General features: G+C 40.5%; 1 protein-coding gene across 1 annotated transcript in view; it reads left to right on the top strand.

Annotated features, from left to right (window-relative positions):
• The first annotated feature begins 255 nt into the window (after positions 1 to 255).
• Positions 256 to 20,100, top strand: part of LOC120248776 (calcium-dependent secretion activator 1) — a 268,332-nt gene continuing 248,487 nt past the window's right edge. The window contains exons 1-2 of the mRNA XM_039257246.1: positions 256 to 336; positions 4,880 to 4,960. Of these exons, the coding sequence (XP_039113177.1) occupies positions 256 to 336; positions 4,880 to 4,960 (162 nt within the window). The remainder of the gene's footprint in view (positions 337 to 4,879; positions 4,961 to 20,100) is intronic.

Here is a 20,100-nt window from a genome sequence, read left to right as displayed (position 1 = left end):
TGAGCCAGAGAGAAGCCCAGGCTGGGGATGGGCTTGACCTGATGGCTTGGGTGATAACCTGTGAGCTCTTCACCTTCAACAGTGCTGAGCTCAGCTCCCCATCACTTGAAGACAAAAGTTCAGGGAAATAGTCCCTTGCTTGGCAGGCAAATCACGACACCCACCACGTTGCCTCTGCTTGACCTCTGCTAGTAGGAAGATTATTTGTCTAATTAGGTAAAGAGCCTTCATGCACATGTACATATTTTAACCCTAATGAGCTGCCAGCGGAAAGGCTTGCCCTTGGCTGAGTTCACCAGCTCATCTTTCCTTCTCCTGGCGGAAAAGGCCAGCGCGGTAAACAGAACCCTGTTTCTATGGAAGCTCACTCTCTGGCTTTTTCTTTTGGACACTTGAAAAGGTAATTACTTGATTTCTTTTTATATTTTTGGATTTCATACAGTGGGGCTGTCGAGCTCCTCCATTGCGGATCAGGCTGTTTAAGGGAACTTTGGCTGCATTTCCGTTTTCATCCCCCACCCAGCCCTTGGGATCATTAGCTTTCAGGCTGCAGTGTCTGCCTTCCAGTCACTCCTCCTAATTAACATCTCACAAAGCAACGGGACTTGACCCATGAGAATGTTGGTGACCCTGGGAAGTTGGGGAAATTTGTCAAGAGATGGAAGTCCCTGAACCCTTCCTTTCTCCTGTACAGACTATCAGAGCACATCCTTATAATCCACACCACAGAGGGACACTTTCCCATCTGGTACATTCTTGTCTGAGTCTTTGACGCCCCACTGTGGCCCATGTCAGAAATACAGCCTCCACAGGCTTCTTTAATAACACAAACAGCAGCCACCATTTCCGGAGGATTTGTTCAGGAAACTGTGTGCCAAGCACTGGGCTGAGCACTTTATATCCACTGTCTCAGTGAATCCTTATGGCAAGCTTAGGTGGATTTATTACACTGATTATTCAGATGAAGAGGCCTGAAGCACAAAGAGGTAGAGTCACTTGCTTTGGGTCACACAGCTACTGAGGGGCAGAGCCAGGATAAGGACACACCCATTGCTCTCACTTCTTCAAGAGGGCGCTGGCATGGCTACAGCCTCCCTGGAAGAAATCAGCCAGTCATGACAGGGGAAGGAGGGTAGACATTTCTCTGCCCCCCCCCCCCCCCCCCCCCGGCCCCGTGGTAGCCCAGTGTGTTAAACTGCCCCATGTATGCAAGGAACAAAATGAGGCTGCTAAGTTAGTTAATTGTCAGAGCCAATTAGGAAACCAAACAAGGCACTTAGGAAGGAAACCAACGTAATGCCGAGCAAAAGAGCTTCAGTTTGGGGCAAGACGGACTCTGCTTCTAATGGGTCATACCCCCTTTACCAATCGTGTGAACTTCAGCAAGGTCCTGAACCTTACTGAGATTCATCTGTAACCTGGGGGTAATAATGGTACCCACCTCATAAAGTTGTTTTACAAACGGCAGTCTGGAATATTTTTCAGTGAAATAATTGAGTGAAAGACAAAATTGCATGCAGTTCAACAGGTGTTATTTATTCTAGAATTGCTCACGTTCTTGTATTTTTATTTTGAGAGAGAATGACTGGGAGAGGGGCAGAGAGAGAATCCCAAGCACGGTCAGTGCAGAGCCCTACACGGGGATGGAACTCATGAATAGTGAGATCACTACCTGAGCCAAACTGAAGAGTTGGATGCTTACCCAACTGAGCCGCTCAGGTACCTCTAGAATTGCTCAGAGGCTTAATCGTGTATTATATGATTCAAAGTCAGCACTTCCTGACCCCACACTCCTTTTCCTAGAAGAATGCACATTAGTATCTATTTTTTGAGACCCTTTAGAAAAGACTGAAATATACATCATAGAATACCTCGGCTTGACTTAGGCATCAGTAAATGCTAGTCTCCTCTCTCTTTTGTGACCAAAATGTTCAAATAACCTTATCTGTCCTTGCTAGATTTAAGCTCCGTGGAGACACCCAATTATGTCTGCCTTGTTCCTTTCTGTATTCCAATGTTGCCATAGCAAGACGTTCCATCAAAGTCTGATAAATGCATGAGTAAGTGGGAGAACCCATGAATTAATGAATGAAGCATAGAGTAGACCTAGCCTGCTGTCCACTAGACCTTCCCTGCTGTCTCTAGTTAACATTTGATGAGGCCAGATGCCTCTGTCTGCAAAATTTAGTGATAGGAATGGTTCTATTGGACTGTGTTTTCTCTTTTTCATTTTTAACTTCTGTGAACACTGTATCTTCTGACAGAATCCCCAACTTTGTGTCCTAACCAAATCATTTTGCTACTTCTCAGTGAAGAAGTCAGATGTTTCATTTGCCTCTGTATTTTGAACAAGACATTTCTGAGCATTCCCAGTGGGTTGGCACCTGGAGCTGCACAAGTGTTGGGTTTCCAAGGGAATAGAATAAAAGCAGCTCCTTGAAGCTTAAAAGCAACGTGGAGGAGATTCTGTTTCCCATGAGCACCTGGTGGAAAGCTGTAATGGGTGGACCCTTGGACAGCACTGTAGTTGCTTTCGGGTGGTTCTCTTCATATGTATGTGGGACAGGATTTCCAGTTCACTCTCTGGGTATTGTACTACGCAAAAAACAAACATTTCAGTGTAAATTTGAAACTATTTAAGTTGGTCAAAGTCTAGCAGATTTCCCTACTGCATAACTTCTCAGAGATTTTGCACACTTTGACATAGCATTTCCCAAACTCAAATGACCCTTCTTCCGCAGTCCTTCGGGAACCCTTTCTTCTGGAATATTTAGTAAGATTGTTGTTGAGCAGAACACTTTTAGAATAGATGGCCAAAAGTTGTGATTCAGTCTTTATGATCTGGGACATAGTCCTGCTCCTCAAAATTGTGGAAAGAAGGCAAGGCAACTGCTGAATTGAACAAGGTGATAAAAATGGACAGCATAAAACTAGATGGATTTTTATGTGTTTTATAAAACAACCAAAAAAGACTATGCACAATGCTTAAAAAGTATGACCATAATTTTTTTGGTGTTCTTGTTTACATCATATTAAAAATAACTTATTTTCTATGCCATTTTGTACCATAGATGAGATTCTTTTTTTTAAAGCATAGATCTGGGTTTTTATTTTTAAAATGTCTAAATAACAATGGCTTTTAAAGGAAAGGGACTTAGGGGCAACTGGGTGGCTCAGTCAGTTAAGCATCTGACTTCAGCTCAGGTCACGATCTCACAGTTCATGAGTTCAAGCCCAGCATCAGGCTCTGTGCTGACAGTCCAGAGCCTAGAGGCTGCTTCAGATTCTGTGTCTCCCCATCGCTCTGCCCCTCCCTGTATGTGCTCTGTCCCTTTCTCTCTCTCTCTCTCTCTCAAAAATAAACAAACATTGAAAAAATGTTTTTAAATAAAGAAAAGGGACTTATAAATTTCAGATACCTTTTAAGCCACTTCTTGTTGTGTTAATATGTACTATAAAGAGGAATACAGCCCATCCTAATTGAATGCCCACTGTTCACTCTTTATTAAACTTTTCTGTGAATAAAATTAATCATAAATTACTGGACAAAATAGACTCAATTACAGTTTGAAGGATAATTGTAGGTTCACTTGGAAATAGAAGCTTAATGTTTTGTTATCCATGCCCCCAACCATCTCCCCTCTGATAACCATCACTTTGTTCTCTACAGTTAAGGGTCTGTTTCCTGGTTTGCCTCTCTCTTTTTACTTTTTTCCCTGCTCATTTGTTTTGTTTCTTAAATTCCACATATGACTGAAATCACATGGTATTTGTCTTTCTCTAACCGACCTATTTTGGTTAGCATACTACATCTCCATTTCTACCTAGTTGCTAATGGCAAGGTTTCCTTTTTTATGGCTGAGTAATATTCCTCTGTGTGTGTGTGTATGTGTGTGTGTGTGTGTGCACGCACGCACGTGTATATCAATGAAAGAAGATGTTTCTTGAATGACAGAAACGTAATTCATAAAACAAAGATCAGCAACTATGGCCCACTACCTGTGGATGCACATAAAGTTTTATTGGAACACAGGAATGCCCATTCATTTATGTATTGGCTATGTCTGTTTGCACATTTGATTGGAAAGAACTGAGTCATTGCAACAGAGATCTGATGACTCTCAAAGCCTAAAGTATTAACTATACAGCCCTTTACAGAAATGTTTGCCAACCTCTTTCATAGATTCATAGAAAGATGTGATAAGGATGGTGATTAGGGAACCAACCCCTTCATCCTAAAGGTGGGAAAACCAGAGAAGTAAGGGAGTTGTCCAAGTTTATTTCTGCTTAGTTATGCTGAACCTTATGTCCTAAGAGCTCTAACTCCAGGAAAGACTAGCATAGATTTCAATTTGGACATCAATCCCAACTCAGTGGTAGTGGCCATCTGCAGTACTGGCTAAGATAGTCTCAGGGCTCAAAAGAGGGGACGCAATGATGGATTAATCTCCCGTGGTCTGGGCTGGGGTAGGATGTGGGACGTTTGCTATGGAGGCACTATGGACAAACACTTTGTCAGCTCCCCCCATTTCTAATAGTTACTTTACTGTATCCTTTGTATGTCTGTCGTGTAAACACTTTCTTCATTGGACCAAAACAGAGGTGCTCTATCAGTGCTGTATCTGCTGCCCAGCAGTTCAAAAGTGATTCTCGTGCAAACTCATTCACGTGTCTTTCCTGGTAATTGTCTCCCACCTGATGCTCTGCCTGCAAGGGTTTAAGATTTCACTCCAATTGGATGTGTCTGGTACAAGATTCTTAACTGATCGTGAAATGTGTCTATGGGGGCAGAGATCGGGGCGTGTAAAATGCACAGTCATAAGTGTGTTGGCTTTTGTGATCTACAACTGAAAGTCTCCATGTTTGTGCTTCTGTGCAGCTGGACAATCCAGACGAGCAAGCAGCCCAGATCAGACGAGAGCTGGATGGACGTCTCCAAATGGCAGACCAAATAGCCAGGGTAAAGACGCTGGGGGGACATTTGCTGGGGGACCAGGCCAAAGTCCCCAAATCGGGACAGGAGGCACACTGATTATTAAGATCCATGGAAAGATGAAAGTGAGAAACAGAGAGGCAGGAAGAGGAGGTCAATCACTTGATTGAACCCTCCTCCCTCCTTTGTCAGGGCAACTCTCCCAGATGGCACATGATTTCTATGCTCCAGTCAGTATTCAGGCCCCAACCTCCCCTTTCTCCTGAGGCCCTGCCTTGTTTCCAAATGTCCATTGAGAACATTTCCTCATGGAATCCCCCTGCATTCCAAGTTAAGTGTGTTCAAAATCATGTTCCTTTTCTTCTTCTTCTGCTCCTTGTTTACGCATACCTACAATGGCTCCTCTCCACGTGTTCTCTGTCAGTTACTATAGATGGGACCTCCTAGGTGTTCTCAGTTCCTCCTTCCTCCCCATGACACCCCACACTTAGCTGCCCAGCTCATTGAGTCTGCCTCCAGAATGTGGGTCAGATCTCTCGACTGCTTTTCGGCACCTCAGCTGGTGCTTTGATTCAGGCCCTTATCCTCAATGCCCAGATCTCATGATAGTCTCCTAGTGGGCATCCCTGGCTCTGCTCCTGACCTCTCCAGTCTCTTCTCCACACCGTTGCCATTCTCAACCTCATGCATGAACGTCTCACAAACAGACCATTGAAATCCTTCGGTAGAATCCTCTACTGAATCCCAGAACAAAGTATAACCTCTTCAGAATGATATTCCAGGCTCTTAATCCACAGACTATATCCTTTCTTGTTAGGCTCACTTCCCACACCTTTCCCACCAGAACCCCCCATTTTAGCTACAGCGACTGTCTCCCTCTGAGTAGTCCAGCAGGCCCTTTCTTGCCTCAGTGACTTTGTACCCACCAGACAAAGTCTTTTTTTTTTTTTTTACATTTCTGAGTCTCCCAGCAGACCGGATTTCTCTAGACTTGGGATTATGTCTTACTGTTGATGACTGTGAACCTGAATGTTATCTACTATGATTGCCGTTGCTGTCATTTGTGTTATTATTGGCAGTAGTAGTGCTAGTAGTATTCATTGAGCGCTGACTCTGTTTCAAACATACTCAATGCTTTACCTGTACATCTCATTTAATCCTTAAAACCGCCCTATAAGTATATTTCAGTTATCATTTTTGTTCTAAAGGTGGGGAAATCAAGACTGAGCATGGTAGATACAAGTTAAGGCACTACACTGGAGCCTTAATTCAAGTCTGTATAAATCTGAGAGCTGGGACAAGGATGAGGCACTCACATAAGGTAAAAAGTTTAAAAGCAGGGGCCACAAATGCAGCAAGCAAGATGAATACCATTTTAGTGAAATATTTTTAAAGCATAATTAATGCAAAAATCCATGAAGAACAAAATATCAAAATTTTAAATAATAGGATCCTACTTATTCCTGTGGTAACCACAGGACATGTGTGTCTCTGAGGGTAGGGCGCTGTGGGAGATGGTTGTGAGGCTGGGTAATTGGTAGAGCCTGGCATTCATCCTTTCTCACTATGGAAAGAAGTGTGTCAGGGCTTGGACACATGGAAAGGACTTCTACTGGAAGGGAAACCAAAAGGAGATTCCACAAAGCTCAAAAATCCCTGTTTGTGCTTAAGCAGGTATATGAAATATGTGGCATCTTGTTTTTCAACATCTTCAACGTTTATAGTAGAGTCAGTCTGTCAGCTAAAAATGCTATGCAGTTATGGATTTGCCGAAAGGTAGCATAAAAGGCTCTTATGTTCGAAAACTCTGCTTAATGAGAGAGAAAACATCAATAAGGCTTCAGAATTTACTTCTGTAAACTCAGTGTCTCCTCAGCAGATTATCCTGAGTATAGAAGTCATTTGGTCCATTTTTTGCCTATGGCATACCAAGCCATTAAGTGTTCATTTCATTTGAAGAAAATCAGACACACAGACACACACACAGAGAGACACACACACACACAGAGCACACACACTTCAAAAACTAGTCCATGGCACCTTTATTTTAGTTGTTTACTTTGAGGCTTCATGTGATAATTTAAGAAACTAGTGTAGGGTAATTTCAATATTTAAAAGACCATGAATGAACAACTGTTATGTAGTGAGCCAGATTGCTCATCTCTGAACAATAGTACGTCCAAGAATTCTCTCCCCCAGCCCATACTACTAGATATTCTTATACCAAGTAGCATATTATTGACAACTTAGAACTAGACTTTCTTAGACAAGGAAATAGGCAATTAAAGTAAATCTGTCTTGGTCATTATTTATAGAGAATGGAGAATAATTTCAAAGTATATGGAGTATCCCCCAAACATTTATGGTATTGAGGATTTCTATCACTGAGTCTGCCCACCTCCGTCTCCTGCTCCCGTAGAAATGGACTATCTTCTTCTTCATCGTTTATTCATGCCAGTGATCTCCAGTCCTTGAAATGCATTCTTAACCCACATGGAACCAATCACAGTTCCCAGCCTGCCATGGCCACAAGTGATTGGTCCAGAAATGGATCCCTAAATGCAGCTAAACCAATCAATTACTTCCCTGGGACCTGTGGACTGTGGGCCAATAGGGCTTTGTCTTCTCATGCTAGAAACCTGCCTACGGCCATGTTCAATTCTTCCGTGTAGGGAAAAGATGAAAGAATGAAGTCAACATGCAAAAAGAGACAGAGACAGGAAATATACTGAAACTGTCAGGATGTTCAAGTCCCTGGTTACACTTATTCTTGAGTCTCCACTGTGTAACTGCTTTTCCCTTGGTTTAGTTGGGTTCTGAGAAATGTAGATTCTTTTTGTGCCTAACACAGGCTGGCTAATACTGAGGAAAAATTGAACAACATCTGCTAAAAATTAAACAAAATATCAAAAGCTTAGATATTGACTAGTTCATGAAGGGATATTCAAACAAAGCACCCCTGCTTACCTTCTTTTAGCATACCCTGATTTCTCTATTTCTGGCATTGCAGTGGATTTTAGTGTGAGTGTGCAATTCAACCCATATGGTTGAACATCATCTCCTGTAAATATCATAACCAGAAATTCCTGGATAGGGGACAGGCAAGATGGTGGCGTAGGAAGATCCTGAGCTCACCTCCTCCTACAGACACAACAAATCTACAACTGCATGTGGAACTGTCCCCTCTGAAGGGAGCCTGGAAACTGCATGAGCAGAGCCTTCACAAGGCATTAACACAGGTACAGGTGGCAGAGATGCAGTCTCACGAAGGAAGAAACCACTCCCTGGGTGCAGCATTCCACTCCAATGAGAAGGATCTCAGCACTATAGAAAGTATCGCTGAGGAGCAAGAGATTTGAGTTCCACATCAGGAACCCTAATGCTTAGATCCACCCCCAGAACACCGGGCTTTGAAGCCCAACAGGAAATTCATTCAGGAAAGCCACAGAACTGTAGAGAAGGTGAAACTGCTCTTAAAGTGTTTGCATGCAGACTCACTCAACCCAGAAACCAGTGGAAAAACATGAGATTGAAAAGCACATAGACCACAGGTGAAGGAGACCCACTTATTCGTCTTGGGTCATCTAAGACAGTGAGACAGGAGACATCTAAGCCTCTCCCTGGGGACTGAGACACTGGCTGCAGCCAAGTTTCCTCTTTCATCCTGCTTTGCCAATCCTGGTTCTGGTAGGCATCACTTTGGAATCCTCCCTCTAGACTGCTATGAGAGGGGACCTGTCCCACTGAGAGCCCTGTACAGCCCTACCCCTCAGCAGGACTTCACAGCCAAAAGGACAATAATCCCACCCACCAGCACAACTGCAGCACTCGTGCCAGGCTTTACAGACAGCTAGGCCGAGGGCCAGCCCTGCACAACAGTGAGTTGTCACCCAGCCACAACAGAAGAGTGTAGACGGTGCATACTAGAGACACCCCCAGGGCACCTAGCTCAGGTGACTAGGGAAGTTTGCATTGGGCCCTATATGATACATTCTGCATAAGCCCACTCTTTCAAGATGGGGAAACATACCTGATCTAAGAGATAGAAATAAACAGAGAATTGAGCATAATGAGGAGATAGAAGAATATGATCCAAATGAAAGAATAAGACAAAATTTCAGAAAAAGAACTAAATTAAGTGGACATAAGCAATCCACCAGATAAAGAGTTCAAAGTAATAGTCATACAGATGCTCCCCTTAGGAGAAGAATGGATGATTGCACACTGTCAGAACTTCAAAAAAGAGAGAATATACCAAAAAAGAATTAATTAGAGCTGAAGAATGCAATACTTGAAATGAAAAATATACCAAAGGGACTCAGTCACAGATTAGATGATGCAGAGGGATGGATTAATGGCCTGGATGATAGGGTAGTGCAAATCACTCAATAAGAATGGGAAAAAGAAAAAGGAATTTGAAATACAAGAATAGTTTAAGGGACCTCCAAGACAACACAAAGTATACTAACATTCATATTATGGGATCTTAGAAGGAAAAGAGAAAGAAACAGACATAAAACCTATTTGAAGAAATCATGGCTGAAAACTTCCCTATCTGACAAAGGAAACAGGCATCCAGGTCCAGAAATCACAGGGAGTCCCAAAGGGGATGAACCCAAAGAGACACATTTCAAGACACTTTGTAATCAAAGTGTAAACAATTAAAGAGAGAATCTTAAAATCATCAATGGGAAAACAACTAGTTACATACAAGGGAAACCCCATAAGACCATGGCTGATTTTTCAGCAGAAATTGTACAGACCAAAAGGGAACAGCACAATATATTCAAAGTGCTGAAAGGAAAAAAATTTATAATCAAGAATACTCTATCCAGTATGATTATTACTCAGTATTGAAGAAGAAATAAGGAGTTTCCCAGACAAGAAAAAGCTAAAGGTGTTTGTTAAACACCAAACCAGCCTTAGAAGAAGTGTTAAAGGGATTTCTTTAAATGGAAAAGAAAATTCATAAATAGAAGTAAGAAAATTATGAAAGAAAAAATTTCACTGGTAAAAGTAAACATATAGTAAAGTAGTAGATGGGCCACCTATATAGCAAGTATGAAGGCAAAAAGATAAAAGTAATAAAATTATCCAGACCTACAATTATTAATCAAGGATACACAAAATATCAAGATGTATAATATTATGTCAAAAACATAAATAGGAGGAGGAGATACTGTATTTTTAGAATGCACTTGAACTTAACCAACCAGCAACTTAAAATAGAGTGCCATATACATAGGATGTTATATATGGACCTCATGATCACCACGATCCAAATATCTACAATAGACACAAAAAATAAAGAGAAAGGAATGCAAACATAACAGTAAGGAAAGTCACCAAATCACAAGGGAAGAGAGCAAGAGAAGACAGGAAGAGAGAAGAGCTACAAAAACAACCAGAAAACAATCAACAAAATGGCAATAAATACATATTTGTCAGTAATTACTTTAAATGTAAATGGACTAAATGTTCTACTCAAAAGATACATGGTAGCTGAATGGATAAAAAAACAAAACAAAACAAGACTCATTTATATGCTGCCTACAGGGGACTCACTTCAGATCTAAACATAAACACAGACTGAAAATGGGAAAATGGGAAAAGATATTTCATGCAAAAGAAAAGGAACAGAAAGTTGGTGTAGCAATAATTATATCAGACAAAATAGACTTTGAAACAAAGACAGTAACAAGAGACAAAGAAGGGCATTACCTAATAATGGAGGGGGCAATACAAGAGAATATAACACTTATAAATAATTGTGCACCCAACATAGAGGCACCTAAATACATAAAGCAAGCATTAACAGACATAAAGGGAGAAACACAGTATTACAGTAATAGTAGAAGACCCACATGGAGAGATTACCTCACTTACCTCAATGGAGAGATTATCCAGACAGAAAGCCAATAAGGAAACACTGACCTTAAAAAATACCTCAGATCAGATGGACTTAATAGATGAATACAAAGCATTCCATCCAAAAACAGAGTATACATTCTTCTCAAGTGTACATGGAACATTTTCCAAGAGAGATGATATGTTAGACCACAAAACACACCTCAATAAATTTAAGACTGAAATTACATCAAGTATCTTTTCTGACCACAATGGTACGAAACTCAAGATCAACCACAAGAAAACTAAAAAACACAAACATAAGGAGGCTAAACAACATGCTACTAAACAACCAGTGGGTGAATGAAGAAATTTAAAACTACCTTGAAACAAATAAAAATGGAAACACAACAGTACAAAAGCTATGGACCACAACAAAAGCAGCTCTAAGAGGGAAGTTCATAGGGATACAGACCCACCTCAAGAAACAAGAACATTTTCAAACAATCCAAATATAACACCTAAAGGAGCTAGACAAAGGATAAAGTCCAGAGCTAATAGAAGGAAGGAAATAATAAAAATCAGATCAGAAACAAATGAAGTAGAAACTAAAAGCAAAACAATAGAAAAGATCAATCAAACTAAGAGCTAGTTCTTTGAGGAAATAAACGAAATTGGTAAACCTTAACCAGATTCATCAAGAATAAAGAGAGAGGGGCCAAATAAATAAAATCAGAAATGAAAGAGGAGAATTTCCAGTTGATACCACAGAAATAAAAGGATAATTAGAGACTACTACAGACAATTATATGCCAACAAGTAGGACCACCTAGAATAAAGGGATAAATTCTTATAAATATACAATCTTCCAATACTGAATCAAGAAGAAATAGAAAATTTAAATATACTGATTGTTATTTATGAAATTAAATCAGTAATTAAATGATTCCCAACAAACAAAACTTTCAGGACCAGATGGCTTCACAAGTGAATTCTACCAAATATTTAAAGAGTTAATCCCTATCTTTCTCCAACTATTCCAAAAAACTGAAGAGGAAGGAACACTTCATAACTCACTCTGTGTGACTAGCATTCCCCTGACCTCAAAACCAGGGAAAGATATCACAAAAACAGAAAATAACAGGTCAGTATGCCTGATGAACATAGATACAAAAATCTTCAACCAAATATGAGCAATGTAAATTTAATAATACAGTAAAAGGACCATACAGCATGATGCAGGGATGCAAGGATGATTCAGCATCTGCAGATCAATGAATGTGATATATCACACTGACAAAAAGAAGGGGAAAGTATATGTTCATTCCAATAGATGCAGAAAAAGCATTCAATAAAATTCAATATCCATTTGTGATTAAGACACTCTAAAAAATGGGTACAGAGGGAAATACCTCAATATGATAAAAGCCATATATAACAAACCTACAGCTCACATCATACTCAATGGTGAAAAGGTGAAAAATTTTCCTCGAAGATGAGGAACAAGACAGGGATGCCCACTCTGACCACTTTTATTCAACATAGTATTGGAAGTCTTAGAAAAATCTGACAAGAAAAAAAGAAATAAAAGATATTCAGATGGGAAAAGAAGTGGAACTGCCACTGTTTGCAGATGACATAATACTATGTATAGAAAACCCTTAAGACTCCACCAAAAAGCTCTTGGAAGTAATAAATGAGTTCAGTAAAGTTTCAGGACGCAAAATTAATATGCATAAACTTGTTGCATTTCTATACACACATAACAAACTGTCCAAAAGCTACATTAAGGCAACAATCCCGTTTACAATTGCATCAGAAAGAAAAGAATATGTAGGAATAAATTCAGTCAAGGAGGTGAAGGACCTGTTGCTTTGAAAACTAGAAGACGTTGATGAAGAAAGACACAAATAAATGGAAAGGTATACTTTGCTCATGGAGTGGAAGAGTTAATATTGTTAAAATGTCCATACTTCCTCAAAACAGTCTACACAGTCAGTGCAGAGCCTCTGAAAATGCCAATAGTATTTTTCATAAAACTAGAACAAATACCCCTAAAATTTGTATGGAACCACAAAGATTTTAAGTAGCTAAAGCTGGCTTAAGGAGAAGAAAACAGCTGGAGGTGTCACACTCCCTGATCTCTATACTAAAAAGCGACCGAAATCAAAGCAGTATGGCATGAAAACACACAGAGTGGATCAACGGAACAGTATAGATTGTCCAAGAATAACCCTGCATTTTATGGTCATTTAGTCTTCAACAGAAGAGACAAGCATATACAACAAGAAAGAGACAGTCTCTTCAATAAATGGTGTTGGGAAAACTGGACAGTTCATGCAAAAGAATGAACTTGAGCCACTTTCTTACACCATTTAGAATAATAAATTCAAAATGGTTAAAGACTTAAATGTAAGACCGGAAACCATAAAACTCCAAGAAGAAAACATAGGCAGAAGGCTCCTGGACATCAGTCTAAGCAATATTTTTTTGGATCTGACTCCTCAAGCAAGGGCAACAGAAGCAAAAATAAACAAATGGGACTACATCAAGCTAAAGAGCCTTTTGCATAGTGAAGGAAACCATCAGTAAAACAAAAAGACAACCTACTGAGTGAGAGAAGATATTTGCAAATGATAGAACCAATAATGGGCTAATATCCAAAATATATTTTTTTAAAAACTCACACAGCTCAATATCAAAAAATCAAACAACCCAACTATAAATTTGGTAGAGGACCTGCATAGACATTTCGCCGAAGAAGACGCACAAATGGCCAGCAGACACATGAAAAGATTCTCAACATCACTGAGCGTCAGGGAAATACAAATCAAAATCACAGTGAGATATCACCTCTCTGTCAGGATGGCTATCACCAAAAAGATAAGAAATAACAAGTGTTGGTGAGGATGTGGGGTAAAGGATTCTTTTGTGTCCTCTAGATGGGAATGCAAAATGCCTCTATGGAAAACAGAAAGGAGGTTACTCAAAAAATAAAAACGCAGCTATCTATCATGCAATCCAATAATTTCACTTTTGGATATTTATTTATCTGAAGAAAACAAAAGCACTAATTTAAAAGATATATGCACCTCTATGTTTACTGCAGCATTATTTACAATAGCCAAGGTTGGGAAGCATCCCAAGGGTCCACTGGTAGATGAATAGACGAAGAAGATATGGCATGTGTGTGTGTGTTTGTGTGTGTGTGTGTGTATACATATATATATGCATATATATATACATGTGTGTATGTTGTATATATGTGTGCGTGTGTGTGTGTATACACACATACATAATGGAATGTTACTCAACCCTAAAAAGGAATGAGATCTTTCCATTTGCAACAACATGGATGGACATAGAGAGTATTATGCTAAGTGACAAACACTGTATGATGTCACGTATGTGTGAAATTGACAAAACAAAAAAGCCAAAACAGAAACAAACTCATGGATACAGAGAACAATCTGGTGGCTGCTGGGAGAGGAAAATAGGGGAAGGGAATTTAAAGGTACAAACTTCCAGTTATAAAATAAAAAAGACACAAGGGTGAATGTACAACACATATTACAATAACATTGCAATAACTTGTGACACATGGGAGCTAGATTTATTTGGTCACTTCCTAGTGTATGTAAATATTGAATCACTATGTTGTACACCTGAAGCTAATATAATATTGTATGTCAACTACACTTCAATAAAAAAAAAAATGCCTCCCCAAATACAGATCCTCATTGTTTCCTTCACTCCAATCCAAAGATCCAAGATGCCTTTCAACCAGCCCTTTACCTTACCTCATCCTAGCCTCTCTCTCTCTCTCTCTCTCTCTCTCTCTCTCTCTCTGTTCGTTCATTCAGCCTTTATTAAATGTTTTGCACGCTGTACATTTTCATGCAAACTCTCTCTCATTTAGACCGGTGTCAACCAGCCCTTTACCTTACCTCATCCTAGCCTCTCTCTCTCTCTCTCTCTCTCTCTCTCTCTCTCTCTCTGTTCATTCAGCCTTTATTAAATGTTTTGCACACTGGCTGTACATTTTCATGCAAACTCTCATTTAGACCGGTGACAGACAAACCTGGAAGTTACAGTAATTCTCCCCAGTTCACCACCTCAAAGAGTTTATGTGATGTGCCCAAGGTCACTCAGCTTATAAGTGGAAAGCTGACTGCTTTGATTCCAAGTATCTTGCTTTTTTTTTTAGTACTCAGACGACAGGCAGGAAGTTAGTCACACCAAGCCAGGACTGCCCCCTCACTGAAGGCTGCCTCTCCAGGCAAATACTTCCTCTTTTCCACTAAAATGTACCATAGATCTCCTTCAGTTTATCCAGAAGGCCAAGTGAAGCAATTGCATCAGGCAGAAGTGGCTTCTGGAATTCTGCATCCTTTCTGCTTTGATGTCCTTGGAATCTGGAAAAGAGTTGGTAAAGACCCTGGTGTTTCTGCTGGCAGCATTGTCATCATCCCACACGTATAGAAGGCTTATGTGTGTTCTTTCTTCCTAGAAGAGAAGGGAGGCAAGTGCAGGGTAGCTTCCCTCCACCACAACTCTGCGCTCTAATCCATCGAATCAGTCACACTAACATCCCACAAATCACCAGGGGCGGTTTCATGAGCCTTCACTGTGAACATCAGATGTGCTGCCTTAAAAGTTCTGTGAAGGGACGCCTGAGTGGCTAGGTCAGTTAAGCTTCCACCTTCAGTTCAGGTCATGATCTCACGGTTCGTGGGTTCGAGCCCCACGTTGGGCTCTGTGCTGACCACTACCTCAGAGCCTGGAGCCTGCTTCAGATTCTGTATCTCCCTCTCTGTCTGACCCTCCCCTGCTCACACTGTCTCTCTCTCTCAGAAATAAATAAAACATTAAAAAAAATTTTTTTAAGTTCCATGAAGAGATCTGAATGCCTTTTTTAAAATGTGGTAGGAAAGGCTTCTTACTCCCTGTTCAAACATTTTCCCAAATCCTCTCATATTGATATTAAAATGTCCCCAAATTTCCCCAGGAATTAAGTCTACGTTATTTAAATTGTGTCATCAGAAGTTGACATTGGAGCTTAAACACACAGATTGTAGCATTAGTGGTACTGTGATATTTGCCAGTTCTTTTGGCCACATTTTGAGGTAAAATTCCAAAATTTCTGAGCTAATTATATAAGATCAATAATACAGTTTTTGTAGTGTTCATGGTAGAGGTGTGGGAGTGAGACAGCATTGGTTTTTTTCAAACTGCACTTAAATGTGGAGTTGCTATTTAAACCCCTATTCTCTGCAGAGCAGAATTGCCATCTCATACCATGGTCCTGTTGCAAACACTGATGAGACTATGTCCCCCAGAATTAAATGATATCCAGATCTTTCCCTCTTGAAAAAGCTTTGTTCTGTGCATTGTCGAAAATCAGATAAAAATGAAATCTTCTCCTACCAGGGAAGAAGCTTACAAATTAAGTTTTTGTACTTGGCCTTCACCCTGAGTCATGGGATAGCACAGTGTCCAGGCACACCAAAGTTTAGTTCGATTTTTTTTACCCAAACGAATGTGTGTGGGGAGCATCTCCTAGGCTCTGACCTTTGCAGGTAGCTAACAACCCAGGAAAGTCTGAGGTCAAGCAAAACTCTAAATGCTGAGGAGATCCTCTGAAGTTCATTAAGTGAAGGGAAGTCCATCTAATTCGTAAAAGCTGAGGAAGTAACACCAAACCACTTAAAGAGGGGTTTGAGAAAGGAAGCCAATCCTGGAAGCTATCATACCTATGTCCAAAGTATCTTCTAATGTGGGTGATGCTGACCTTTACAAATTATTTCCCAAGGCCTTCTTTCTCTCATGTAACATGCCTTCCCTTCTTCGTCACTACCTGTTCTTCACCCCATGCCCACCAACACACAGTCCATGTTGACTGGTAATATTGGAAGAGTCACTGCCATGGAGAGCTCAGCTTTTATCAGTTCTCTGCTGAACACTTAGATAAAGTAGTGCAGAGAGGGTCTGCCATGCTGAGAAAGTTTACAATGGCTCTTTGCCATTTGGAGCCAGATAATTCTGCTCTGTGGTATGGTGGCTGAAAATAAGGGCTCTGGGTTTCAAACTCCATTCTACTAATTATCGATTAAACTTCTATGCATCATTTTCCTCCAGAACAGGGAATTAAAAAATAGCACTAGCCTCAGTTGTTGGAAGGATTAAGTGAGGTAAAGCATGTGAAGTGCTGAGCTTATTGTTCAGGACGCAAACAACAATTGTAAATGCCAACTGGCATCATGATCTCTTATGATTGTCACCATCATTATGATTGGTATTGGTATTGTTAGCAGTGTGGTGGTAGCATGGTGTCTGATATTTATGGATATGGATATGTGTGTATGCATGTATGTATATGTGTATGTATATATATGTGTATATACATGCATGTGGTATATATATATGCTGATTATATGCAGTCAAAAAGTATTGATATTTGTTATATCTTTCACTCTTCACAATAACTCTATGAGGCTTATTATCCCCACATCAAATATGGAAACTAAGATTCAGACAGGGAAGAAATCTGTCGAAAGTCACACAACTAGTGAAGAGTAGACCCAGGATTTAAAGCCAAGTTGATTTCACTCATGTGGACTGGATAAGATTCCTTGGTGAACTTTGTGCTCTACACATGCCTTTGTTATTTCATGTCACATGGCGTCTACTTGATTCTTTTTCTGGCATTCTTCAGCTGATAATGTCACCTCTTGGCCGACTCTTTCATCCCGGTGACATCCTTACCACCTGACACGTGAGAGGAGCCCAGGAATTGTTTGAGAGTTTGTATTGAATAAGTACAACACTGTCAGTGAGCTCTGTGTCTAGAAGGTGTCCTTCTGCCACATCCTTCCTTCTGGTCATCTATCAGTTTGTCATTTGCACCTTTGGAGTCTAAGGACTCACTATCTGAGTGGGGGTACCCTTGTCAGCTTTTACATGTACCTCTTCATCTTCTCTGGATAAAAATGCAAAGACAGAAAAGCAAAGCAAATGGCTGACAGAGGTGTTAGCACTTTCAAATTCTATTTATCGAGAGGTTACAAAAATCACTCGAAGTGAGCAAGCATAAATAACCCTGTTCGGAATTGTCCTTGGGAGGCCATCCCCATTGAGGAATGTTATCAGCCCAAAACAAAATAAATGGACAGCAGAAATTTTATTTGGAAGACTTTGTCCACCCATATGCTATGTCTTTCATAAAGCAATATGAATAAACAATGCTTTGGTCAAAGCTAATTTACTTTTATGCTTGGGAAAGTAACAATCGAGATGGACGACTATGTTTTCCATATTTTGGCACAACTTCAGCTTTGAATGTGTTTGTAATGGGTCTGCTGCTGAACACTTCCGTCAAGAACCTCAGCCCAGATTGACAGGATGCTATTTCTTCTCAAGGCTTTAGTACACAAGGCAGAAAAATGACCTTGTTCTCCCTTGCTGACTTCAGTTTTATGAGCCTCTTTTTATGATGTCATTAGAAACTGTCTGGGTTCTGAGAGGAGTGATCATTCCTTGGACTTCCCAAAACTCTGCTGCCTAAAGTTTGTTGTAGTCTAAATCTGAACCAAAGTGGTATTCTCTGTAACCACGGGATCTTCTTGCACAGTGTCAAGACTGTGGAGTTAAAGAGGCCTTGAGTGAGTCCCAAAGGTGGGTGTGATAAAAGGGATTGCACTTGATGATAAGGTCTCTCGAGGCTGATGGCAGGAAAGAGCCCACTTCACAGACACAACAGTTCTTCTCTTCATCTCCATGGCAACTACAAGACCAGCAGTTGCCAATAAAAACTTAGAGATACCACTTACCCAGCTTCCCAAGAATCCCATGTAGTTAGAATATTTGTCCCCCAACATGAGAAAGAGATCAGTGTAACACACTTTAGGCTGCTGATATGTAACCTTTACTGCTTGGTATCTTCTCACACGGCCTTGGGGACCACTCTTTGACCATGAATTAACTTTCCTTCTTTGCTCTCAATAAGGGCCACGTTTAAAAGGAGATGAGCAAAGATTTGTGGCTATGTACAATTATACAGATCTTCTTAGAGTGATGGTTGCTTATAGATTTTCCATGAAAAGAAGAAATGAACCATGATCCTGTCTCAGCCAACTCAACCTTGTGTCAAACTATTCCTCACCCATCAGACTCACAGCCCAAGGGTCACCTCCTCTGGATGGCCACTCCCGATTTTCTGAGCAAGAGTTCATGTCTCATACACTGCTGAGAGAGCATCTACCTTACTGTTTCTTCAATAGATCTTTTTCCCCACTGGTTGTAAGCTTCATGGGTAGAGTCCACATACTTATATCATGATTCCCTCCCCCCCCCAACACTTACCTACTAAGGTGAGATTCTTATCTTGAATCATTAGGCTCCTGATAAGCCTGTTGTTGAGGTCATCAACCTATCATCTCATTTCAGAGGCATCCATCCTGCTGCTCCTCAGTGTGTTTAGAAAGCACCACATGGTGGGCTGAGCCCAACCATAAAGCAGGAAGGGATGATAGTAAGAGGCTCCAGAAGTAACCAGTACTCAAAGGTTGCGGAGTGGACTTCAGACCTACATGCTCATTTACATGGAAAAGCAGAATCTCCATGTTCTTCCAGAACTATATCATCACCTCTCCAGCTCCACCTCATGACTGAGTTTTAGCTGTGTTGATATTTAATATGGACATTTTGACAAGCTGTCCATTCATTCACTCAACTCATATGTATTGAACATTTGCTATGTGCCAAAGGTTATTTTAGAGAATAAGAATTCACCAAGGGTATCAAGATAGATGCCATGGCCCAGCAGGAAAGATAAACAAACTTCACCATTTTCCATTAATTATAATTATAGTAAATGTGACCAGGAAGTTAAGCTAGGTACTAAAAGAAAGTAGAATAAGGGGAGTCAACCTAGGGAAATAAATTTTGAGGTGGAAATATAGAAGATGACAAGATGGCTGAGAATTATCTAGGGAGGCAAGGGGGTAAGAGGAACAGTTCCTCTAGATAGGAAGAAGACTGACATAGCACAAGGGCATCTCCAAGCTCTATACAGAGGATTTACTATGTGAATTTTAGTGAAACTTCCATGGTATCAAGAAAGAAATACCCCTTGTTATGCTGAGCGAAATAAGTCAGGCAGAAAAGGACAAATACCATATGTTTGCACATATAGGAGGATTAGGAGGAACTTAACAGAGGACCATGGGGGAGAAGAAGGGGGGAAATGGTGGGGTAAAGGGAGAGAGGCAAACCATGAGAGACTCTTGAATGCTGAGAACAAACTGAAGACTGATGGGTGT

The sequence above is a fragment of the Hyaena hyaena genome, unplaced genomic scaffold (genome assembly GCF_003009895.1).
Source record: "Hyaena hyaena isolate Hyena2069 unplaced genomic scaffold, ASM300989v1 scaffold_608, whole genome shotgun sequence".
Taxonomy (NCBI): Eukaryota; Metazoa; Chordata; class Mammalia; order Carnivora; family Hyaenidae; genus Hyaena; species Hyaena hyaena.
This window is presented reverse-complemented; position numbering and strand designations above follow the sequence as displayed.